A 21,379-nucleotide genomic window follows, 5' to 3' on the forward strand; every position below is an offset into this window, starting at 1 on the left:
AACCATGACTAGCTCAAATGGAAGTCTCCAATTTTAGCACCCAATTCAATTTAGTCTATTCTTCTTGATCCCGTACTTAAAGGTATTATTGATGCAGCATTAAAATTAATACATATTTACAAAATGAAAGAAAAGGCCTTCAACGACCTCCTCACTAAGAGGAGAGGGGCTTTTGCCCCTGACCCTGCACAGAGCATCTTTGACCTCCTTGTTCCTCAGGTTGTACACGATGGGGTTCAGCAGAGGAGTGATGACAGTGTAGGTCATTGAGATGAGTCTGTCCTGACCCAGGAAACTCTGGGACTTAGGCTTCAGGTAAATGACGGAGGCACAGCCATAGTGGATGATGACCACTGTGAGGTGGGAGGCACAGGTGTCAAAGGCCTTCTTCTGACCCTCAGCTGAAGCAATCTTGAGGATGGTGGAGATGATGAGGACATAGGAGATGAAGACCAGGCCCATGGGTAGAACAAGGACAAAAACACTGACAACAAAGTTGATGATCTCGTTGACAGTGGTGTATGTGCAGGCCAGCTTCAGCAGGGGTCTCATGTCACAGAAGAAGTGAGAGATGACAAAGGCATCACAGAAGGGCAGGCCAAAAACAGATGTTACCCGTACAATGGCCATACCCAGGCCAATTCCCAGGGACCCAGATGCCACTGGATACAGACCTCTTTACCCATGATGACTGAATACTGTAGTGGGTTGCAGATGGACACATAGCAATCATACCCCCTGGCTGTGAGCAGGAAGCAGTTATTGATACTAAAGGTGAGACAGAAGAAGAGCTGAGTGGCACAGCCTTGGATAGAAATGGGATGATGAGGACTCAGGAGGCTAGAAAGCATACAGGGAATGATGGCCACAGTGTAGCAGGTCTCAGAGATGGACAGCATGCTCAGGAAAAAGTACATGGGAGTATAGAGGTGATGGTCCAGGTGAATAACAATCACAATAATGACATTGCCAAAGAGAGTCAGCACGTACAAAGTTAGAAAGACAACAAAGAAACCAAGCCTGTGCTACCACCCAAAGCTGGGGAAACCTTCAAAAAGGAACTCAGTCACAACAGTGGAGTTTGGCTTTAGCACTGAGGGAGGTCTAGGTCTAAAAGAGCTGGGCAAAGGAAAGAAATGTGTGATGATAATCATGAAAGACAGTAGGCTGGACCAAGGCCTTCAGTAAAAGGTATGTCCATCCTCTGAACAATGCCCAAGACCTCAAGGGTCATCAGTGTTCAGCTATTGGTCACTTGCTCAGAGCCATCACCTTCCCCCCACCCTCTTCTTTATTGCTATGGAAGTGTTACCCCAGGACCCTGGGGTTGATGGCAGAGATAGATCTGAGAAGGAAAATACAGACACATCAAAAGATAGATTTGTAGAAATAATTACCTAGCCATTGAAGAGGTGAGTCCAGGTCCAGGAAGAAGCCCAGCTCTATAGTTCCTCCTCCAACACTCTTGATTTAGCCCTCTAAGCATCCAGTGAGGAACAGTGACCTAAGTGAAAGACAAAAGATACCTGAGGCTGATAACCTTTCAACACTGTCAAAATGTACTGTCAATATCAAATGTCCCATGAAGGTCCTAGAGTGGCTTCTCCTCCCCAGAACCCTAGGTCCCAGGCTTCACTTCCCTAAACCCTGTGCTAAAGTCTACTGTGATCATGAAAGACTCAAAAAGGGAGCACTTATAGATATTCTAAGGCCATGCAGGTATTTAGCTTATTTCCTTGAATTCTAGCCAAAGGCAGGAGAGAGGCTGGAATAAGTATGAGGATATCCCTTCAAGTCGCTTCAAGTAGGGAATGGTTTTCCTAGTGTGAGAGCAAAGATAAAGCTCATTTAATCAGTGAAGGGCCAGATGTTCTATTTTTCACTTTAATTTTACATATTCCAAGTTGTGATGAGGATAGAATTGAGCTTATTCCACATGAGCTCAGAATTGGAGACTATACTGGAACAGAGTTAACCTTGCCCTTAAACCCATATCTACTCCTGATTACCCACCATGTTTAACCATTACCTCCATTCAGGAAGCTGAGAACCATCCTAACTATCTCCCTTCCCTTTTCCATCCTGAAGACAGTGCCTCCTGAAATTCTCTCCACTCTGTCCCTTCTTCTCCATGCTTTCTACCAACACTCAACTTTCGACCACCATCATCATTCTCTATGATGACCGCAATGGTCTCCTAACTAATCCCCCTCATTTCAGTTGACCTTAGTCCAAGTCCTTCTTCCGAATGTTGTCATAACATTCTTTTTCTTTTCTCTTTTTTCCTTTAACATCTTTATTGGACTATAATTGCTTTACAATGTTGTATTAGTTTCTGCTGTATAACAAAGTGAATCAGCTATGTGCATACGTATATCCCCATATCCCCTCCCTCTTGTGTCTCCCTCCCACCCTCCTTGGTGGTTGCAAAGCATTGAGTTGATCTCCCTGTGCTATGCAGCTTCTTCCCACTAGCTATCTATTTTACATTTGGTAGTGTATATAAGTCAATGTTACTCTCTCACTTCATCCCAGCTTCCCCTTCCCCTTCCCTGTGTCCTCAAGTCCATTCTCTACATCTGTGTCTTTATTCCTGTCTTGCCCCTCGGTTCATCAGTCAGAAAGAGAAAAACAAATACCTTATGCTAACATAACATTCTTTAAAAAAAAAAGTCTGCTAATGGATAAATTCCTTCAGTAGCCCCTCTACATTTTAAGCATAATATTTAAACTCATTTATAAATTGAATATAGTAATACTCCACAGAGTTGCCATAAGTGTTACATGGGTTAATGTCTTTGAAGAGTTTGACATGCACTTGATACATAGGAAGCCCTTAATAAATAGTAGTTTTATTTGTACTTCTTCTTCTTTTTTCTTTTGGTCACGATGCACAGATCTTAGTTCCCCAACCAGGAATTGAACCTGGGCCCCTGGCAGTGAAAGTGCTGAGTCCTAACCACTGGACCACCAGGGAATTCCCTAGTACTTCTTTTTGTTTTCCACATATGAACCAGTTTAAATATTTAAGAGACGCAGTAGGAGATAGACAGGCTTCAGCCTAGCATTCTAGGATGTGTAAAGAAGCCTGTGATTATCCTAGCCTTGATTTTATAAATTTTATCATTTCCCTTCCAATTGTTCATATGGACTTTTTCATACACTTTAAAAATCTTTCCTGAGGTACACTGATCAGAACAATGCACTGCTACATGTACTATATCAACACAGGTATGAATCAGGTAGAATAAGACTTTCATTTTTGCTTCTAATCCCCTTCTTGAAGATGCCCAACATTTTACTTCTCCCTTAGATCACAGTAGCTCACCCAGATAATATATCTAAGACTGACATTCAGTGACTTCTAGATTGCATTTCTGGATTATAAGTAATAGTTTGGAATCTACCACTATAAAATCACGGTTTTCATTATACTTGCACACTTGATTTGAAAGTCATCCAGGTTATTCTTTTTTTTTTTTTTTAAATGGAGTTAGCATAGTATCCTCAGTCCCTTCTAGTCCTGTGACTGATTTTTTTAAAAATTAATTAATTTATTTTTGGCTGTGTTGGGCCTTTGTCGCTTCATGCAGGCTCTCTCTAGTGTTAAGTGGGGGCCACTCTTCGTTGTGGTGCACGGACTTGTCATTGCAGTGGCTTCTCTTGTTGTGGAGCATGGGCACTAGGCACATGGGTTTCAGCAGTTGTGGCACACGGGCTGTGGCACACGGGCCCTAGAGTGCAGTCTCAGTAGTTGTGGCACACGGGCCCTAGAGTGCAGTCTCAGTAGTTGTGGTGCACGTGCTTAGTTGCTCCGCAGCATGTGGGATCTTCCCGGACCAGGGCTCAAACCCGTGTCCCCTGCAATGGTAGGCGGATCCTCAACCACTGTGCCACCAGGGAAGCCCCCATCCATGTTATTCTTATAACTTAATTCCACTTTCTTGGCCAGAAGATCTTACTCATGCTGGTAGCCTACAATATTTCTGTTTCTCTTCTCCTCCAGACCATTAATCAGCACTAACTGTTGACACCCTAAAAAACTGTACCCCAGCACCATAATGTGGGAGACTCTAACAGATAGGACAATCAGTAAAGGGGTGCAGAGTGGAATGGGGAAATGAAAAACATTGGCAGGGGTAGGATTACTCATCTAGGGTGTAGGAAGGAAACATGAGAGACCAAAAAATAGGGAGAGTACAGATGGACAGAAACCTCAAAATTCAGATAATGTCTTTGACTTTGGAATTTTTACTACCTTTTATTTCTTTCAAATAAATGACACCCCCCCCAAAAAAAGTGAAACGAAGCCTTCCCCTGACTTAATCATGGATGAATATACTATTTATATTTTTCCTCCAGTGAAGAGAGCTTATTTATCTCATCATTCTCTGGTTTTCTTGTTTGTTTCCTGTGAATAGTAAAATTTTCCTTCAAATCCAAACAAAACCATTTTTTTTCAATAGTTCAATGTGTTGAATAGTCACAAAGTGTAAGTACTGTGCTAATACTAGGACAACAAAGATGACCGAGGAATGGTCCTTGTCCTCATGGAGCTTAGATTTTTGAACAGCCTTTTGTAAAGGACCCAATTACAGGCCTTTGAAGTCTTATGTCCCTCTTTCTTATGTTAGTTTACAGATCCGCATTTCCAAAATCATAGAATTCACAATATTCTCTAGGAGAGATCATGTTCCTCCTTGTATAGACTTATCACTGGCTGTGTGATAACTGAATATATACTATAATAAACATTCTGGCATATCAGGAAGTGAAACTCACCAAGTGGACTATTTCTCGGGTATTCTAGAGAGCTGTATTCATTCCTGAGGGTCATACCCCCGACTCTGGGAATTTGACTGCCTGCAAATTAGATATGGATTTTTACGAATAGTTATAGAATGTTTCCCAGATCATTATCAGTGCCTTTCCTGATAATTATTTAAAACCTATCAGTTATTTAAATTTAGACCACATTGTAAAAATTTGCTATTTGAGCAAATAGTCTACTTTTTTTTTTTTTTAATCTGAAGGTCACTAATGTCTTACTAAGCAGAGCTATGGTTTAATAGCAATTTCCCCTTCACTGGCAAATCTTTAGATACCTCTTGGGTGCAATATATAAAAGAACTGGACAGGAAGGAAACAATGCCTATCCCAGTCTTCCAGTGTCTGAGATTAGAAGTGAAGGACAAAGTCACATTAATTTCCTCTAGATTCTCACAGCCCCTCCTCCTGGAAGAAGCTCCTCATTGAGTCACAAAGCAGTAACTCCGGCTTGAGGTTTCTTTATAAGGTGCAAATTGTCTGTTCCAGACTCCTGGGTCTCCTTCCCAAAACAGCACTGACTGCTCCCAAGTGATCAATATCAGAAGACACAATCCAAACAGCAGAATACTTGGAGACCTTATTACTCAGTCAGCTCACTTCCTAATCCTGAGATTAATGTTTTGGAGGGAAGAGTTGCCCTGACCATTACCAGGGCTCCTTCCACCCTGCTACCCTTCCTATTCCTATAAAGTTGAAGGAAAGAACTAGTTCTCCTCCATCCCTAGAATGATGTTATAAAGACTGTAAGATGTAGATACAGCTTCTAAGTAAGAGAAGAGTTGAGGGGCAAAGATTCCAGAAAGAAAGAAAGAAAAGATATGTGGAAATGTTAGCCTGACACCCAATTCTTTGTAGTTTCCTTGAGGAACTGTAACTTGTTGTCTGTATTCTTTGGTCAAAAGACTGAAAAAATGGCAGTCTCCATATGCTTAAGGGCTATACCCTAGGCAAAAGGGTAAAGTGGAAATAAGTTAACCCTCACAAAGACTGAATCCAGCTCAATTTTACTTAATACCTATTTGTGTTAATTTGCTCTTGCTTCTCTAGAGGAAGGTAATATAATGTACAGCCTCAATTTATTTTTACAATTTACAATTTTTTTTTTCATTTATAACAGAGGTAGGCAAACTACAGCCTACTGGCCCATGAGCCTACCAGTGGTTTTTGCACAGCCTGCAAGCTGTATAATGGTTTTTACATCTATAAATGATATAGAGTGTCCAGGATATGATAAAAATACAATAAACATACTGGGAGAAAAGACCAAAAGGGTAAAGATCAAGAACAAAAAAAAAAAAAAAAGCACTCAACAGAAACAGACCCATAAAAAAAAATCACTGTATTAAAATTATCTGATACAACTTTAAGATAAATAGATTGTAGCAAATGCACCTAAGGTGACCCTCAATGAGTCACACCCATGTATAATACAATCCTCTCCTCTGGACTGTGGGCAGAACTGTGACTTGCCTCTACTCAAGAGAATAAAGCAAAGGTGATGGATGTCACACCCATGTTTATAATACATCTATAAAAATTCACCTCAGTAAACAGGAACAAGAGATAGTTCCTTGCTGGCTCTGAAGAAATAAGCTACCAAGTTTTGAGAGGGCTTACAAGAAGGCCATTTGGCAAGGAATGTGGACAGCCTCTAGGAACAGAGCAATCTCGGTTGGCAGCTGGTAAGAAAACACAACCTCTGTCCTATAACCACAAGGAACTAATTCTGCCAACAACCGTGTAAGCTTGGAAGAGTACCTGAGGCATATGAAACCCAGTTAAAAGGTCTAGCATATGTGTAATTGGAGTTGCCCATGGATAGGAGAGGTAGAATATATCAGACACAATATATGAAGAAATCATAGCCATACGTTTTCCAAACCTGAGGAAAACATCAGATACAGATTCGAGAATCACTCTGAAATACACACAGGATATATACACATGCACCTACACACAAAAGGCACGTAGGCATATCATGTAAAATAACTAAAAAAAAAAAGATAAAAAGTCTTTACAGTAGCTAGAGGAAAACAGATACATTATTTTCAAGGAATAACAGTAAGACTATTAAATGACTTCTTGGTAGCAATAATGGAAAACACAAATCAGTGGAATGGCATCTTCAGGGTTCTGAAAGAAAATAACTGCCAAACTAGAATTCTATATTCAGGGAAAATCTCCCTCACTAAAAAAGAAAAACAAAGACATTTTTAGAAATGGAAAAAAAATGAGAGAATTCACCATCAGACCTGCATTAAGGAAATATCAAAAGGAGTTCTTCAGGTAGAAGGAAAATCTATCCTAGATGGAAACAAAAATGAAAAAAACAAAAAAAACCAAAATGAATTTTAAAATAACAGAACAGAAAAGATAAATGCATGGGCAAGTATAAATTAGTATTATACTTAATATTATACAGTAATAAATTAATGTATTATAAATTTTTAAATATTTATAGAGTTAAAATATACAACAATAACATGAAAATGGTAATAAATTAAATTAAGGCTTCATATAGTCTTTGCATTGTCCTTGAAATGTAATTCTAAAATAACCATTAAAATGATGTAAAGGGGGGCTTCCCTGGTGGCACAGTGGTTGAGAGTCCGCCTGCCGATGCAGGGGACACGGGTTCGTGCCCCGGTCCGGGAAGATCCCACATGCCGCGGAGCAGCTAGGCCCGTGAGCCACGGCCCCTGAGCCTGTGCGTCCGGAGCCTGTGCTCCACAACGGGAGAGGCCACAACAGTGAGAGGCCTGCATACTGCAAAAAAAAAAAAAAAAAAAAAAATGTTATAAAGGTAACAAACGAAAAAGGCAAGAAATAATAAAAAGGCTTGATTACTCCAAAATAAACAAAAAGATGAGAGGAAAGGTAGTCACAAAAAAAACTAGGAAAAAAGAATATGAATCCTAACATGGTATATTTAAACCCAAATATATCAGTAATTTCATTAAATTTAAAATGTAAATTTCATTAAATGTAAAGTAATAATCCAATTAGTAGACATAGATTGTCAGATGGAGAGGAAAACAAAGTTTTGTTAAGATGAGGCGTACCTTAATTATCAGGATACAGAACGATTGAAAACAAAAGAATAAAAAAAAATACGATATAAACAATAACTAAAAGAAAGTAATTGTTTTATGTTAGTATCAGCCAAAGAAGATTTCAATTTTTAAAAAATTTTTGAGGTCTTTTGTGGCCTGATATACAGTCTCGTCTGGAGAGTGTTCTACATACTCTTGAAAAGAAGATGTACTCTGATATTTTTGTAGGGAGTTTTACATAAATGTCAGTTAGGTCAAGCTGGTTAATAATGACTGTTGTTCAAGTATTCTATATCTTTACAGGTCCTCTGTCTAGTTGTTCTATAAAGTACTGAAATTGAATTATTGAGTTCTCCAGCTATAATTGTTGAATTACCTATCTCTTTTCATTCTGTCATTTTTGCTTCATGGATTTTGGGGCTCTGTCGTCAGGTATACATTTATAATTTCATATCTTCCTAACATATTGACCTTTTATCATAAGTAAATATATTTCTCTGTCTCTTGCAATATTCCTTATCTGAAAGTCTATGTTGTTTGAAATTAACATAGCCACTCTAGCTCTCTTATGGCTACTGTTTGCATGATAGGTCCAGTTACAAGCTTTTACTTTCAAGTATTTGTGTCTTTGATTCTAAAGTGTATCTCCTATAGACAGCACATAGTTGGATCTTGCTTTTTTAAATACAATATGACAATTTTCCCCTTTAATCAGAGGATTTAATGCATTCACTTTTAATGTAATTAATAATATGACTGAATTAATGTCTTCCATTTTGCTATTTGTTTTCTATGTTTCATGTCTTTTTCATTCTTGCTTCCTTTTACTGCTTTTTCTGTTAAAATATTTTTATTGTACCATATTAATTCCTCTGTTGATGTTATAGTTACATTTTTTAGTGACTGCTCTATGAATATTTAAATTATCACAATCTAGTTCAGGTTAATACTGATTTGATTTCAAAGACATATAGCAATTTAACTTCAGTATAACTCCATTTCCTCCTCTCTCTCCTTTGTGCTATTATCGTCATATGCATTACGTTTTTATTTTTTATAAATCCAAAAATACAGTATAATTATATAACTGTTTTAAACAATGTTATGTTTTTTAAAAAGAAACTAAAAGAAGAAAATAGAAATGCATATATATAAACAGACACACACATACATACAGTCCTTTATATGTTACATAGGTAGCATTTCCGGTTTTCTTCATTCTTCCCTGTGGATATGAGTTATTGTCAATTGTCATTTCCTTTCAGCTTGAAGAACTTCCTCTTGTATTTCTTGTATAGTAAGTCTGTTAGCAACAAATAATGTCAATCTTTGTTTACCTGAGTTCACCTTTATTTTGCCTTCATTTTTGAAGGATATTGTTGCTAGATAGAATTTTTTGTTAAAAATGTATATGATGAGTCACTTTTCTCTGGTTGTTTTCAAGATTTTATCCTTGTATTTGGCTTTCAGCAGTTTGAAGTGTCTATATATAATTCTCTTTGCATTTACCTTAAGATTTCTTGAGCTTACTGAGTCTGTTAACGTTTTTAATAAAATTTGAGTTTTTAGTCATTATACATTCAAATTTGTTCTGCCTTTTTATTCCTCTTTTTATGAGAATCCTACTACACCTGTGTTGAAAAGTTTACTTTTTTTTTTTTAACAGGTCTCTGAGGTTCTTCACCTTTCTTCATTCTTCTGTTTTTCTGTTCTTCAGATTGGATAATTTCTATTGATTGATTTTCAAGTCCACTGATCCTGCTTCTGCCATCTCAAATCTGCTGTTTATATCATCATTTCAGTTATTATAGTCTTCATCTCTAGAATTTGCAGTTGCTTCTTTATTATGGCTTCTACTTCCTTTTTGAGATTTACTACTTGTGGACTCACTACCATATTTTTCTTTTAATTCTTTGAACATAGTTTCCTTTAATTCTTTGAAAGTATTGTAAAATAAGTTTTCATCACTCTGTAGACTTCCTTAAAGGAACCTGAATCTATTTGCCAGGATGACTGAATATAAGGGATATATTTTGGGGCGAATACTGGCCACTATCTCTGAACTGACATTATCCTCTCGATAGCAAACACAGTTTAGCATGGAAAGTCATGAAGGTCAAGTAAAAAATGGAATTCAGGCCTGAATTCATTTCACAGTAGGGCCATTGATTCCCAAACACAATCTGGTTTATTTCCCCATTTTCAAATATATTATTAAATAGACATGCTTGGCAACATATTGCACATCTGCTACTTCAACCCATTTTCTGAGTAAGCCATGATGCTGTCAATTTTGAGCGGGCCTAGAACAAGAGAAGTTTCCTAAGTTGGTCCAAGATATAGTACAAGCAACTCTATCACTAAAGCCTTATGACCCCAAGGATACAATGTACTCAAAGAGAGTCAATTTTTTATAGAGATTGAGATGTATGTGTTTACAATATTTATTTGTGGCAGTACCACAGGGTCTGTCCTCAAGGGGACATGGCTACCCATTCATTCAAAGGTTCTAGTTAGAGAACTAGGTGAGAGGCTGTGATGATTCTCCATGATGGTGAACTAAGTCAAGATTCTGTCAGACTCCAACAGGAGGATCACAGTTCAGATTCCTCAGACTTCTATAAAAAGCCATACTTTGTTTCTCTAGATGAGCATTCTTCTGAGAAATAACTCCCGCATAATTTCTGAGTCCTGGTAAAGGAAGGTCGCTGGACCATGGGACCTAGGATGCCTATCATGAATTTGTCTTGTGTGTCTCAGCAAGCTAAAGCATCTCCACATCTGCCTCCCAAGTTCTAGCTCCTATGTTTCCACTAGAAAACCTCAGCAGCCTCCTAATTGACCTTTCCACTTCCAAACTTACTCTTCTTTAATTTATTTTCCACATTGCAACCAGACATTTGGAAATGCACATCTGATGGTGCCATTCACCTCCTTAAAAGCGTTGCCTGGCTCCACATCAGCCTCACAATAAGCTTGAAGTGGTACAAAACCCTGCACAATCTCCTCCCCATTACCTTCTAACTTCATCTCTCCCTCAGATTCTCTGTGCACAATTTGTCTTTCTTTCAGTTCTTGGAATGAGTTATTATCATGAATCTATCAAGTCCTTCACTCATGTTTTTCTCTCTGCCTTAAATTCTCTTCCCTAACTTCACCTAGTTGACCCATACTCATCTTAAAGATTCTAGCTCAAACATCAATCCTCTGAAAAATACTGCAAGACTCCCCAGACTAGCAAAACTCACCCTCCTTTATTATATGCTCTCATAAGACCGTGCATTTTTCCTTATAGCATTTATTTTTGTTTATAATAGTGTTTTTATTTCTGAGACTGTTTGAAACCTGCCTAGTGTGCAGGCTAAGCACTGCACAGGGATACCTAATCAAGAGGGAGAGTGAAGGATAAAATGCAGCCCACAGTCCACTTGACAAGTCATATATCCTGGTATGGAGCTCCATCCATCCATTGAAGAGATGCTCTTTTACAAATTACAAAAATATACTGTCTACTCACCAAGTGGTGTGCACATGGGCTGCATCTACCCAAAAGAGGCTTTTTTTTCTAATTTGCACAAAGATACCCAATGGATTAGCTACAGCTCTATATGCCTCCCTCCTTGATAAGCTCCATGAGAGCAAACACCATGACTGTTTTTGTTCTGCTTGTACCTCCAAAATTCAGCATACTACATGGAACACAAGTAGATGTTCATTAATATTTGCTGCTTCATTAAAAGAAGGAATAATCCTCAGGCACAGAATAATTGACATGTATTTTATTTTGCATGTTCCTTCTGGGTTCAATGGTTTTTTAACAAAACGTATTTCAGTTTCTACAATGCAAGCTTCTCTTGTGAGTCAGTAACCAAAGGCAGAATTTTGTTCTACTAATTGCCCAAGTTCCCAATCAGCCCCCTGGGATAGAGCCTCAAACTCTTTTTCTGCTGTCCCTTGTGCCCTGGAATGATTCTCAAGGGGGAAGTCCCTAGAGTCCTAGATCAGATGGATCTGGTCCTCTTTCAGGAATAAACAGAGTTCCTGGATTTGGGGTTTCAAGAGGCTTCAACTCTGCAGGAAGATCCTCTCAGGCCAGAGGATGCAATGCTCTGGACCTTAAGTTGGTCCCCACACCCTGAGCTTCCTTCTGACACTCAGGAAATGCTGGACTTCTAAGGCTTGGGATTTTCAATTTCTCCCTCATAGGCCTCTTGGAGAGAGTCCTACCTTTGTTCTTTTGTTTTGTTTTGTTTCGTTTTGTTTTAAGTTCAGATGCACAGCAATTAAGAGAACATCTCTCATCTCCTTTGCCAACTTTGCAAGAAGTGGTTGATGGTAGAAAAAAAAGGAGAGAAGAACTGTTTTCAATTTTTCTAAGTTTCTTCCATTTCTTGTCCCGGTTTTCTGATGATTTTCTTGAACATTAGAGTTTCATACTTTTCCTGTGTTTTGCATGATGACTTTTTGAGACCAGGTGCCTATAAAGTGAACAAGAATATCCTCATAGTTTCATCTTAATTAATGGAAGAATCTGTTTAAAATCATGAAGGAGAGATAGTAAATTAAAAACCTTTACAATCCCAGAGTTTTCATCTACCAGTGATGTCCCTGTTATCTTTTCAGTGAATAAGGCTGAGGGTCAGGCATTTTTCATACAGCTGTTGTCTTCTTCCCCTCTAAGCAGAACCTCATTCCTGAACATTCAGTAGAGTTTTGACTCAACGAAAGCATGTAGAATTTGGAGTCACACATACTGTGTTTCACAGCTGGTCTTGTCAATTACTAGATATGTGAGTCTGACAAGTAGTTTATCCTTCCCAGCTTCAAATTATCCATCTATAAAATGGGAGTATGTATTTTATTTCCTTGTAGGGTAATTCTAAATTGTAAGTTATGCAGAGTGTCTTAATAGGCCAGCATATAGTATATTTTAATCAAATGTTCATTAGTAAATGTAAATGCAAAACCTAACTCAGACATTCAGAGTGTAAGGGCCAACTTTATTGTTCCATCAGCTTTTGAGGTCTGTATGTTGCTTTGACTCCCCTTACTTATTATGCTCAATCCTGGGTCAGGTTCTTTGCCCAGGTCTCATCCAGCAGTGTTACATGGGGGCATCCAGATCATTACTTCCAGAGAAATATGCTTAACATAATCTCTATGTGTGTGTATGTGTGTGTTTGTGGGATGTGAGATGTGGATATGAATGGGGCTGACGCTGGAGTTTCTAGACAGATAGATGCTAGCCTTGCAGCAGAAGAAAACAAATAAAGGAAGTACTGTGTTTTTCTGACCCTTGCCCTTCCACCAGACAGTAGTAACTATGTGAAGAACTAAAAGGAAATTAGGTAATACGTATCAAACCCATGCCCCTGTCTCTTCACAGAGACATCAAAACAACCCAGAACAAGATAAAGTGATTTCCTCTTTTTTTTTTTTTTTTTTTTTTTTTTTGCAGTATGCGGGCCTCTCACTGTTGTGGCCTCTCACGTTGCAGAGCACAGTCTCCGGACGCGCAGGCCCAGCTGCCATGGCTCATGGGCCCAGGCGCTCTGCGGCATGTGGGATCCTCCCGGACCGGGGCACGAACCCGTGTCCTCTGCATCGGACTCTCAACCACTGCGCCACCAGGGAAGCCCCGATTTCCTCTTTTTTTAAATGTCTTCCTAGAGAAAGCTCATCAAATTCTGTGTATCAATGTCACATGTATCAGTATCTCAGCTGAGATAAAAAGGACATCTTCCCTCCAGTATTGAGATCTTTCAAGAGCAGAGGACTCAGAGTACAAGGTAAAGAGAGCTGGGTTCCCAAATTCTCTCTGCCATGAACTAAATATGTGATATTAGGCAACACCTTCATCCTTTTTGGAATTAAGCAACCTCACATTTCTACCACATAGTTACTTTTGGGTAGTAGATGTATTATTACTTTGAAGAATAAAGGAAACTGTAAAATGCTAAAATTTTGTATAATTTTCTACCATCTTTTTGGAGAAAAGAGCTGTTCACCAAAAGTCAGATTAAGGATTGGAAAACTACTCCAGATGCATTATCTATGTCCCTTCTTAATGATAATGGTTTTTCATGTTTTCCTATATTGTTCTTTCATATCTTTTTTCTCTGGTAGTCTCTCAATTTCTGCAACTTAATGGGGTTAAGTGAAGATTCTGACTTCAATACTTTGTCCTGGTTTCCATGTGCCCAAGGCAGCACTGCTGTATATACCTGGCAGAGGCATGGGTCTCCTCCTCCAGACTAGAAGTACATCGAGAGTATTACTTCGTTTATTGGTTTACATAGTTATCAAAAGCTTAAGAAATGTCAAATACTGGGCTAGGTTCTGGGTATGTGGAAATGACTAAGTATGATCTCTGTCATCAAAAAGCTTACAATGTAGTTGAAAAGTTAGATAATAAATAATTTCAACTGAATGTGATGTGCCATCATATGAGAATGAAAAATGCCAACAGAACCAAGACTGGAGGGATACTTAGATAGAAAGAAGGTGATAAGAATGACCTCAAGGGAGGCTTAAAAAAATTAAACCTATCCTCTACCCCACTGCCTAAGTAGTACATATTCATCATGGACACTGAAAATTTCAGGAGATAGTAGAAATTCACCCAGAGTTATACCATGCAGAATCATGCACTACTAACATTTTGATGATCTCTATTTAGCTTTCTCTGTATTCATACTTTGATAATTCTGCATATACCATACCATATCCTGCTTTTTAACCTATTATTTTCCATTGAATTAAATTTTTTTCATATGCATCATTTAAAAGCTGAACAATATATTTTTAAAGAATAATACATTAGTATTAGTCTCTGTTTACAACTGACACATATATTCATTTCTATATTCTTAGTCTTTTTCCTGTGCATACATATCCACATTTATGTGGGTATATATCTTTGCTTTTCATTACAATATTGGGATCATATGACCTTTATTATTTTGCAACATTTCTTCCATTTAACAATATCATGAACACTTTTCTTGATTATAACACTAAAATTTTTATTGTAAAATACAGTGTGCATTTAAATGTGCATTAAAACAAATGCACATTTTAAGAAAAATAACAAAACAAATACCTAGGTACCCTCTGCCAAAGCTAAGAAACAGAACATCACCATAAAGCCAGAAGCCTCACATATGCTCCTTTCAAATACTTCAAATACTTTCAAGTACTTCAAATATATGCCAAATAGTCACTATCATGAATTTTAGGTTACAGAATTTCCATGTTTTAAATTTCCCATGTTTTTAAAGAATATACTGCTTTACTGAACATATTTATTTCTAGACTATATATTATTTAATCTTGCCTTCTTTTGAACATTAAATAAATGGAATACACACACAAACATATGTATACAATCTTTGATTTGCTTCTATTATTCAACATTATGATTTTGAGATTCATCTGTGTTGATTTGTGAAAATGTAATTAGTACCTTTAATGATCTTTAACAGAAGTCAGCAAACTTTTTCTGTAAAGGATCAGTTAGTAAATATTTTAGTCTCCGCAGGCCATACAGTCTTTGTTGCCACTATTTAACTCTACTATTTTAGTGCAAAAGCAATCACACATAATACATAAAAAATGGGTGTGACTGTGTTTTAATAAGGTCTTATTTATAAGCACAGCTGGCCTATGGGCTGTAGTTTGCCCACCCCAGCTTTATAATTAATTCATTCAATGCTCTATAATACTTCATTGTAATAATTTACTTCAATTTAAATATCCTTTCTGCTTTTGAAAAACATGGTTTGTTTCAGTTTTATTTTTCTATAATAAACAAACTTGCTTTAATCTTCTTGCCTGTGATTCTTTAGTTTTTCTGGGTTAAATATCGAATGGTAGAATTGCATAGGATATGTTCATTTTCAGCTTTGACAGGTAATTTCTACCTGTTTTCCAAAAATAATTTTATCAGTTCACATTCTCTTCAACAGGGAACTGGAGCTTCCATTACTCTATATTTGTGATAGTTTTGATTTTTTGCAATCTGATAAGTGTGAAATGGTCTGTGGTCTTAGCTTGTAGTCTGTGGTCTTATTTTTCCCTGGCTATTAATGACGTTAAAAATCTGTTCACATGCCAGTTGTATTTCCTCTCATATAAAACTCCTGTTTTCTTTTTAAACTATCATTATATTAAGCTGATCTTTTTGGTTTTTAGATGTTCCAGATATTATTATTTTATCTGTTATTTCATTGTAAATGTTTTTCTGGTTTCTACCTTTTTCTTTTCTTGTGACTTATTTTGAAAAATAGAAGTTAATTTTCATGGAATAAAATTTATCATTATTTTCTTTTATGTTTTGTATCTTCTACTATCCCAAATTTAAAAAATATTCTCATATATTATCTTCTAGACATTTCATAGGATGTTTTGTTCATTTCCTTTTAATACATTTGAAACTGATTTTTTTTAAATGGTGTAAGCTAATCTAATTTCATTTTTTCCCATATGGATAAACCAACTATTCTAGGACCATTAATTGATGACTCTGTGCTTTCCACCAATCTGCAATGCCAGCTCTGGTGCAAAGAGTTTCCATATACCAGAACTCCATTTTTTGCCCATTGGTGTGACCACTTATCCCTGTGACAATACCATACCTTCTTAATTCCTATAGCCTTATAATAAGTAATGGTATTTGAAAGGCAACCCTCTCTACTTCTTCTTCTCCTTTAAGAGTGTTTTGGCTTCTCTTGGATCTTTGTACTCCCATATAAATTTTAGGATCAGTTATCAATCTAACAACCAACCAACCAAAAACAATCCATTTGGAATTCTGATTGAATTGTACAGAATTCAGAGTATGAATTCATGGATTTTTAATTGGAATCTTCATAATATTAGATCTTCCAATTCATAAGCATTGTGTATCGCACCATTCATTTCAGTCTTCTTTAGTGTTCATTATTAAGGTTTTATAATTTTCTTAATAAAGGTCTTCATTCCTAGGTATTTTCTATTTTTAAGCTATTATAAATGATAGCCCTTTTAAATTTAATTTGATATCGATTTATTTATGTACAGAAATGTGATGAATTTTTATATATAAATTTTATACCAGAAAGCTTGTTAAATTCTCTTAATAATTCTAATAATTTATCAGTAGCTTCTCTTAGATTTTCTATGTTCACAACCACATAATCTATAAAGAATTTCTTCCTCCTCAATCCTTGTATTTTTAATTCCTTTTTTCTTGCCTTACTGGGCAAGAAATTAGAATATTCTAGAATATTCAATATTCAATGTTGAAGAGAAGTGGATAAAGCAGTCACCCTTATCTTGTTCTTAATCTTAAAGAGAATCCTTCAGTATCTCACCTCTAGGTATATGTTGGCTGAAGAATTGCTGTACACATGTTTTATCAGCCTAAAAAAAATCTTTTATTGTTTGTTTACTAAGGGCTCTTATAAGTAGACACTGAATTTTAAAAATGCTTTTTGGCAACTATTGAAATAATCATGTCTCTTTTCCTTTAAACAATTCATGTGAGGAAATATATAACTGGACTGCTTTAATGTTAAACAAACTTTGCATCCTAAAATAAAACCAACTTTGTCACATACCCATCTTATACACTGTTGGATGTGGTCTGGTGACATTTTGCTTAAGAATTTTGCATCTATTTCTGTGCATGAGATTGGCCTGATAAATTTGGTGTCAAGATAATTCCAGCTGCAATAAATGAGGTAAGGAGTATTCCCCAGTCAGGAAGGAAGAAAGTTTCCTCTACTCTTCAAGGTTCTTCTGGCTGGTCTAAGAATTAAATTGACCCGAGACATATTAGTGAGAGAAAACCAAACAAAAGTTTAATAACATGTATATATGGGAGAGATTAAGGAAAACTGAGTAACTCACCAAAATGGTTAAAACCCTCATGTTAAATACCATCTGCAGCCAAAGAAAAAAGAGAATGTTGGGAGTAGTGGTTTGGGACTTCAAAGGAGAGAAAGACAATTCACAAGGAGACGGAAAAGCAAATGTTTGGTAAACAAATGCTTGCTGGGCCAGGCAGAAACAATGGGACACAGAAATTTTAACAAGCAGACTTTGCTAGGTTCCTCCCTGTCTACCATACCTGGTTCATACCATAGTTATCTATTGTGCTAGCTCCCTTCCTGGAACAAGTCCTCCATCTACATTCTTTTAGTCAGTTAGAGGAAAGGTCAAAGATTCTTCCTGAGTCTTTGGACCTTAAAAATAAGCAACCTAGGGCTTCCCTAGTGGCACAGTGGTTAAGAATCCACCTGCCAATGCAGGGGACACGGGTTTGATCCCTGGTCCAGGAAGATCCCACATGCCACGGAGCAGCTAAGCCCATGCGCCACAACTAGCGAGCCTGCACTCTAGAGCCCATGAACCACAGCTATTGAGCCCACGTGTCACAACTCCTGAACCCGCACGCCTAGAGCCCGTGTTCTGTAACAAGAGAAGGCACTGCAATGAGAAACCCATGCACTGCAATGGAGAGTAGCCCCTGCTTGCAGCAACTAGAGAAAGCCCACACACAGCAACGAAGACCCAACGCACCCAAAAATAAATAAATAAAATAAATTTATTTAAAAAAATATCAGTCTAACTTAACCCTCATGCTAAAGAGACACATTTTGGTCTCTTTTGCTCCCCTATACCCACTTTTTCTATTACCAAACATAGTTTGTGTAGGACTGAAATTAATTTATCCTTGAATGTTTTATGGCACGTATTGGTAAATTGTTCTTGGCCTGGAGGTTTATTTGTAGATTTTTCATTACTGTCTTTATTTCCAGTAGTTTTCAAGTATCTTCTTCATTCAATATTGGTAAGTAATTATTTTTCTAGAAATGCATCAATTTCATTGAAGTTTAAAAATGTATTGATATTAAGTTGTTCATAATGTTGCTCTTCATCTTTTTGTGTCTGAAACTTCTGTTATTGTGTCCCTTTATTAATTCATACTAGAGTTTATGTCCTTTTTTTTTTTATTCTTGGTCAGTTTCACTAGCAGTTTACCTAAAGTTTATAAACTTTTACCCTTGTGGACCTTGTCTGTTTTATCTTTCTTTTATATATCATTAACATTTTGCCATTATTTTTTTCCTTCTACTGTCTTTTTTTATCTTATTTTTATAACTTCTTAGGATGGATGCTCTACTCATTAATTTTCAGCCTTTAAAAAAAATTGTAACACACAAGCATTTTAAACTACGAACTTTCCTCTAATTATGTTCCAAATACATTGTACATGTTTTGGTACATGATTCTTTTATTATTCTCTAATTCTAAATATTTTCTAACTTCCCTTATTAGCTCCTCTTTGAACTACTGGTTAGATTATCAACTATTTGTAAGTTTTCAAGTTCCTTTTTGTGACAATTTCTAGCTTAATTACACTGTGGCCTGAGACTGTGGTCTACATTTTAAGAAAATCCAGTTTTAAGAAAAATTTGAGACCAATTCCATGGGCCATACATAGGTTGTCATTTTTTACATGACCCAGGAGTACTTGAAAAGAATGCTTTACCTCAAACTTTTAAATACTGTTGCTCAAAATCTCTGTATCTTTAATTCCAGTTCTAGGACCTAGTCTGCCGTGTCCCTGGAAAAGGCAGGTGATTCATGAAGTTTTGAACTGGGTCTTTGTGGTGTTCAATCTTTGCTCTGGACAGTGTGCTCACCAGAGGGCAGGGCAGTCTCTGGTCCAAAGAGATGGTGCTGACTTTGTCTTTCAGACCTGAGATCTTCAATGTGGACAGCCAACCACACAGAGGTAAGAGTTTGTTTCCAAGGTTTCTCCAACTTCCAAGAACATCAGCTCACACTCTTTGTGGCATTTCTTACCCTGTATATTCTAACTCTGGCTGGCAATGTCATCATTGTGACTGTAATCCGCATTGACCATCACCTCCACACCCCCATGTACTTCTTTCTAAGTGTCCTCTCCTATCAGACACTTTCTACTCCCTGGTCATCATCCCTCGCATGCTTTCCAGCCTTGTAGGTCTGAGCCAATCCACTTCCCTGGAGGGTTATGGGACTCAGCTTTTTCCTTCCTTGGCTTTGCCATCACCAACTGCCTCCTATTGGCAATAAGGGGGTATGCTTGCTATGCGGCCATCTGCCACTTTATTACTCGATCATCATGAACTGGAGGGTCTGTGCCAGGCTGGCATCCTCAGTCTGTGCCATGGGGTTCTCACTCTCGCTGATTCAGGCTGTGGCCATTTTCAGACTGCCCTTTTGCAAGGCACTGATTGAGCATTTTTTCTGCGATGTTCAACCTGTGTTGGACCTGGCCTGTGCTACCGCAATCATCAATGATATCCTGACCTTAATTATCAGTCTCTTGGTCATTACAGGCCCTGCAACCTTCCTCTTCATCTCCTACATCCTCATTATTTCCATCATTCTCAAGATCACCTCAGCTGAGGGCCGGAAGAAGACCTTTGCCATCTGTGCCTCCTACCTCACTGTGGTCATCGTCCACTACGACTGTGCCTTCACTCCCTACCCCAAGCCCAAGTCAGAGAACACCAAGGATGATCTCAGTGACCTACACTGTCATCACACCTTTACAAAACCCTGTTGTGTGTAGTCTAAGAAACAAAGAAGTCCAGGATGCTCTGTGGAGAGTGGTGGGTAGGAAATCCCTTTCCTAAGATGAAATCCCTACCCAGATAGGTGTGCATGCCTTCCAGGAGGAAGCCTATATAGGTAAAGTTACAGAACCAAGATTTCAAATGATTAGTGAAGTCTCATACATCACGGCCAGGGCAAAAGTGGAGCCGGGGTCTAGCCTCTAATAATTGATTTTCACTTCCTCAACCTTTTGTTAGCATAAATAAAAGCAAAAGTCACTCAAAGACACCCATTGGCTGTATTCCAGTAGATAATTACAAGGTCAGAATGTGATCTAGTGTTTACCTCAAGCTTAAATTTAAAGTGACCAGTCCACTTTTTAATGTGGTATAAACTACATTAAAATCGCCACGCCATTGAATCCTCTTTTAACATAAATTGGATGCTTGAACAAGTGGTCACTAGGGAGGATATTGTGTAGAAATCTAAGTGCCTTGTGCTTTAATAAGATAGACAAAGCAAAAATATAGATATCTTTTAGGAAATGGGTTTGCAGTGAGCTAAAATCCTTCTAGAGAGAATAGTTTCAACCATGTGGGACTTCAAAGGAAAGGGAACCATGGGGTGGGAAGTGAAGGAGTTAATTGGAGAGAACTCCTAACTGCATATGATGGGCATGCAGCACACATGACTTGGTCTGATGCTTCGCTTCTTCTGGCTAGAGATGAGCCACATAAAGAAGTCCTTGCAGGGCTGAAAGAAGGGTCTCCCTCATGGACAGGATGCACAGCAGGCTCAGAGGAAGAGAAGACTAACAGCTCAGGGAGCAAACTGCTGAAAGAGTGCTGTGAAATTGGCTGAAAAGAAAGAAAAGTTAGAAGCAGATCCAAATTGGAGCTTCCTGT

At 37.7% G+C, this 21,379-nt stretch overlaps 1 protein-coding gene and 1 pseudogene across 2 annotated transcripts; one reads left to right on the plus strand and one right to left on the minus strand.

Moving 5' to 3' along the window:
• Positions 1-105: 105 nt before the first annotated feature.
• On the minus strand, positions 106-10,913 carry LOC307198760 (olfactory receptor 10J4-like; the record flags this gene model as incomplete). The annotated part of the gene is given in 3 exon segments (XM_079945949.1): positions 106-642; positions 648-1,025; positions 10,815-10,913. Coding segments are annotated over 3 exon segments (1,014 nt in total).
• Positions 10,914-19,641: 8,728 nt separating this feature from the next.
• LOC307198163 (olfactory receptor 10J1-like) lies at positions 19,642-20,554 on the plus strand (annotated as a pseudogene). The gene has a single exon. The product of its transcript is annotated as an olfactory receptor 10J1-like (transcript).
• Positions 20,555-21,379: the final 825 nt, after the last annotated feature.

The sequence above is a fragment of the Stenella coeruleoalba genome (assembly GCF_951394435.1).
Source record: "Stenella coeruleoalba genome assembly, chromosome: 1".
Taxonomy (NCBI): Eukaryota; Metazoa; Chordata; class Mammalia; order Artiodactyla; family Delphinidae; genus Stenella; species Stenella coeruleoalba.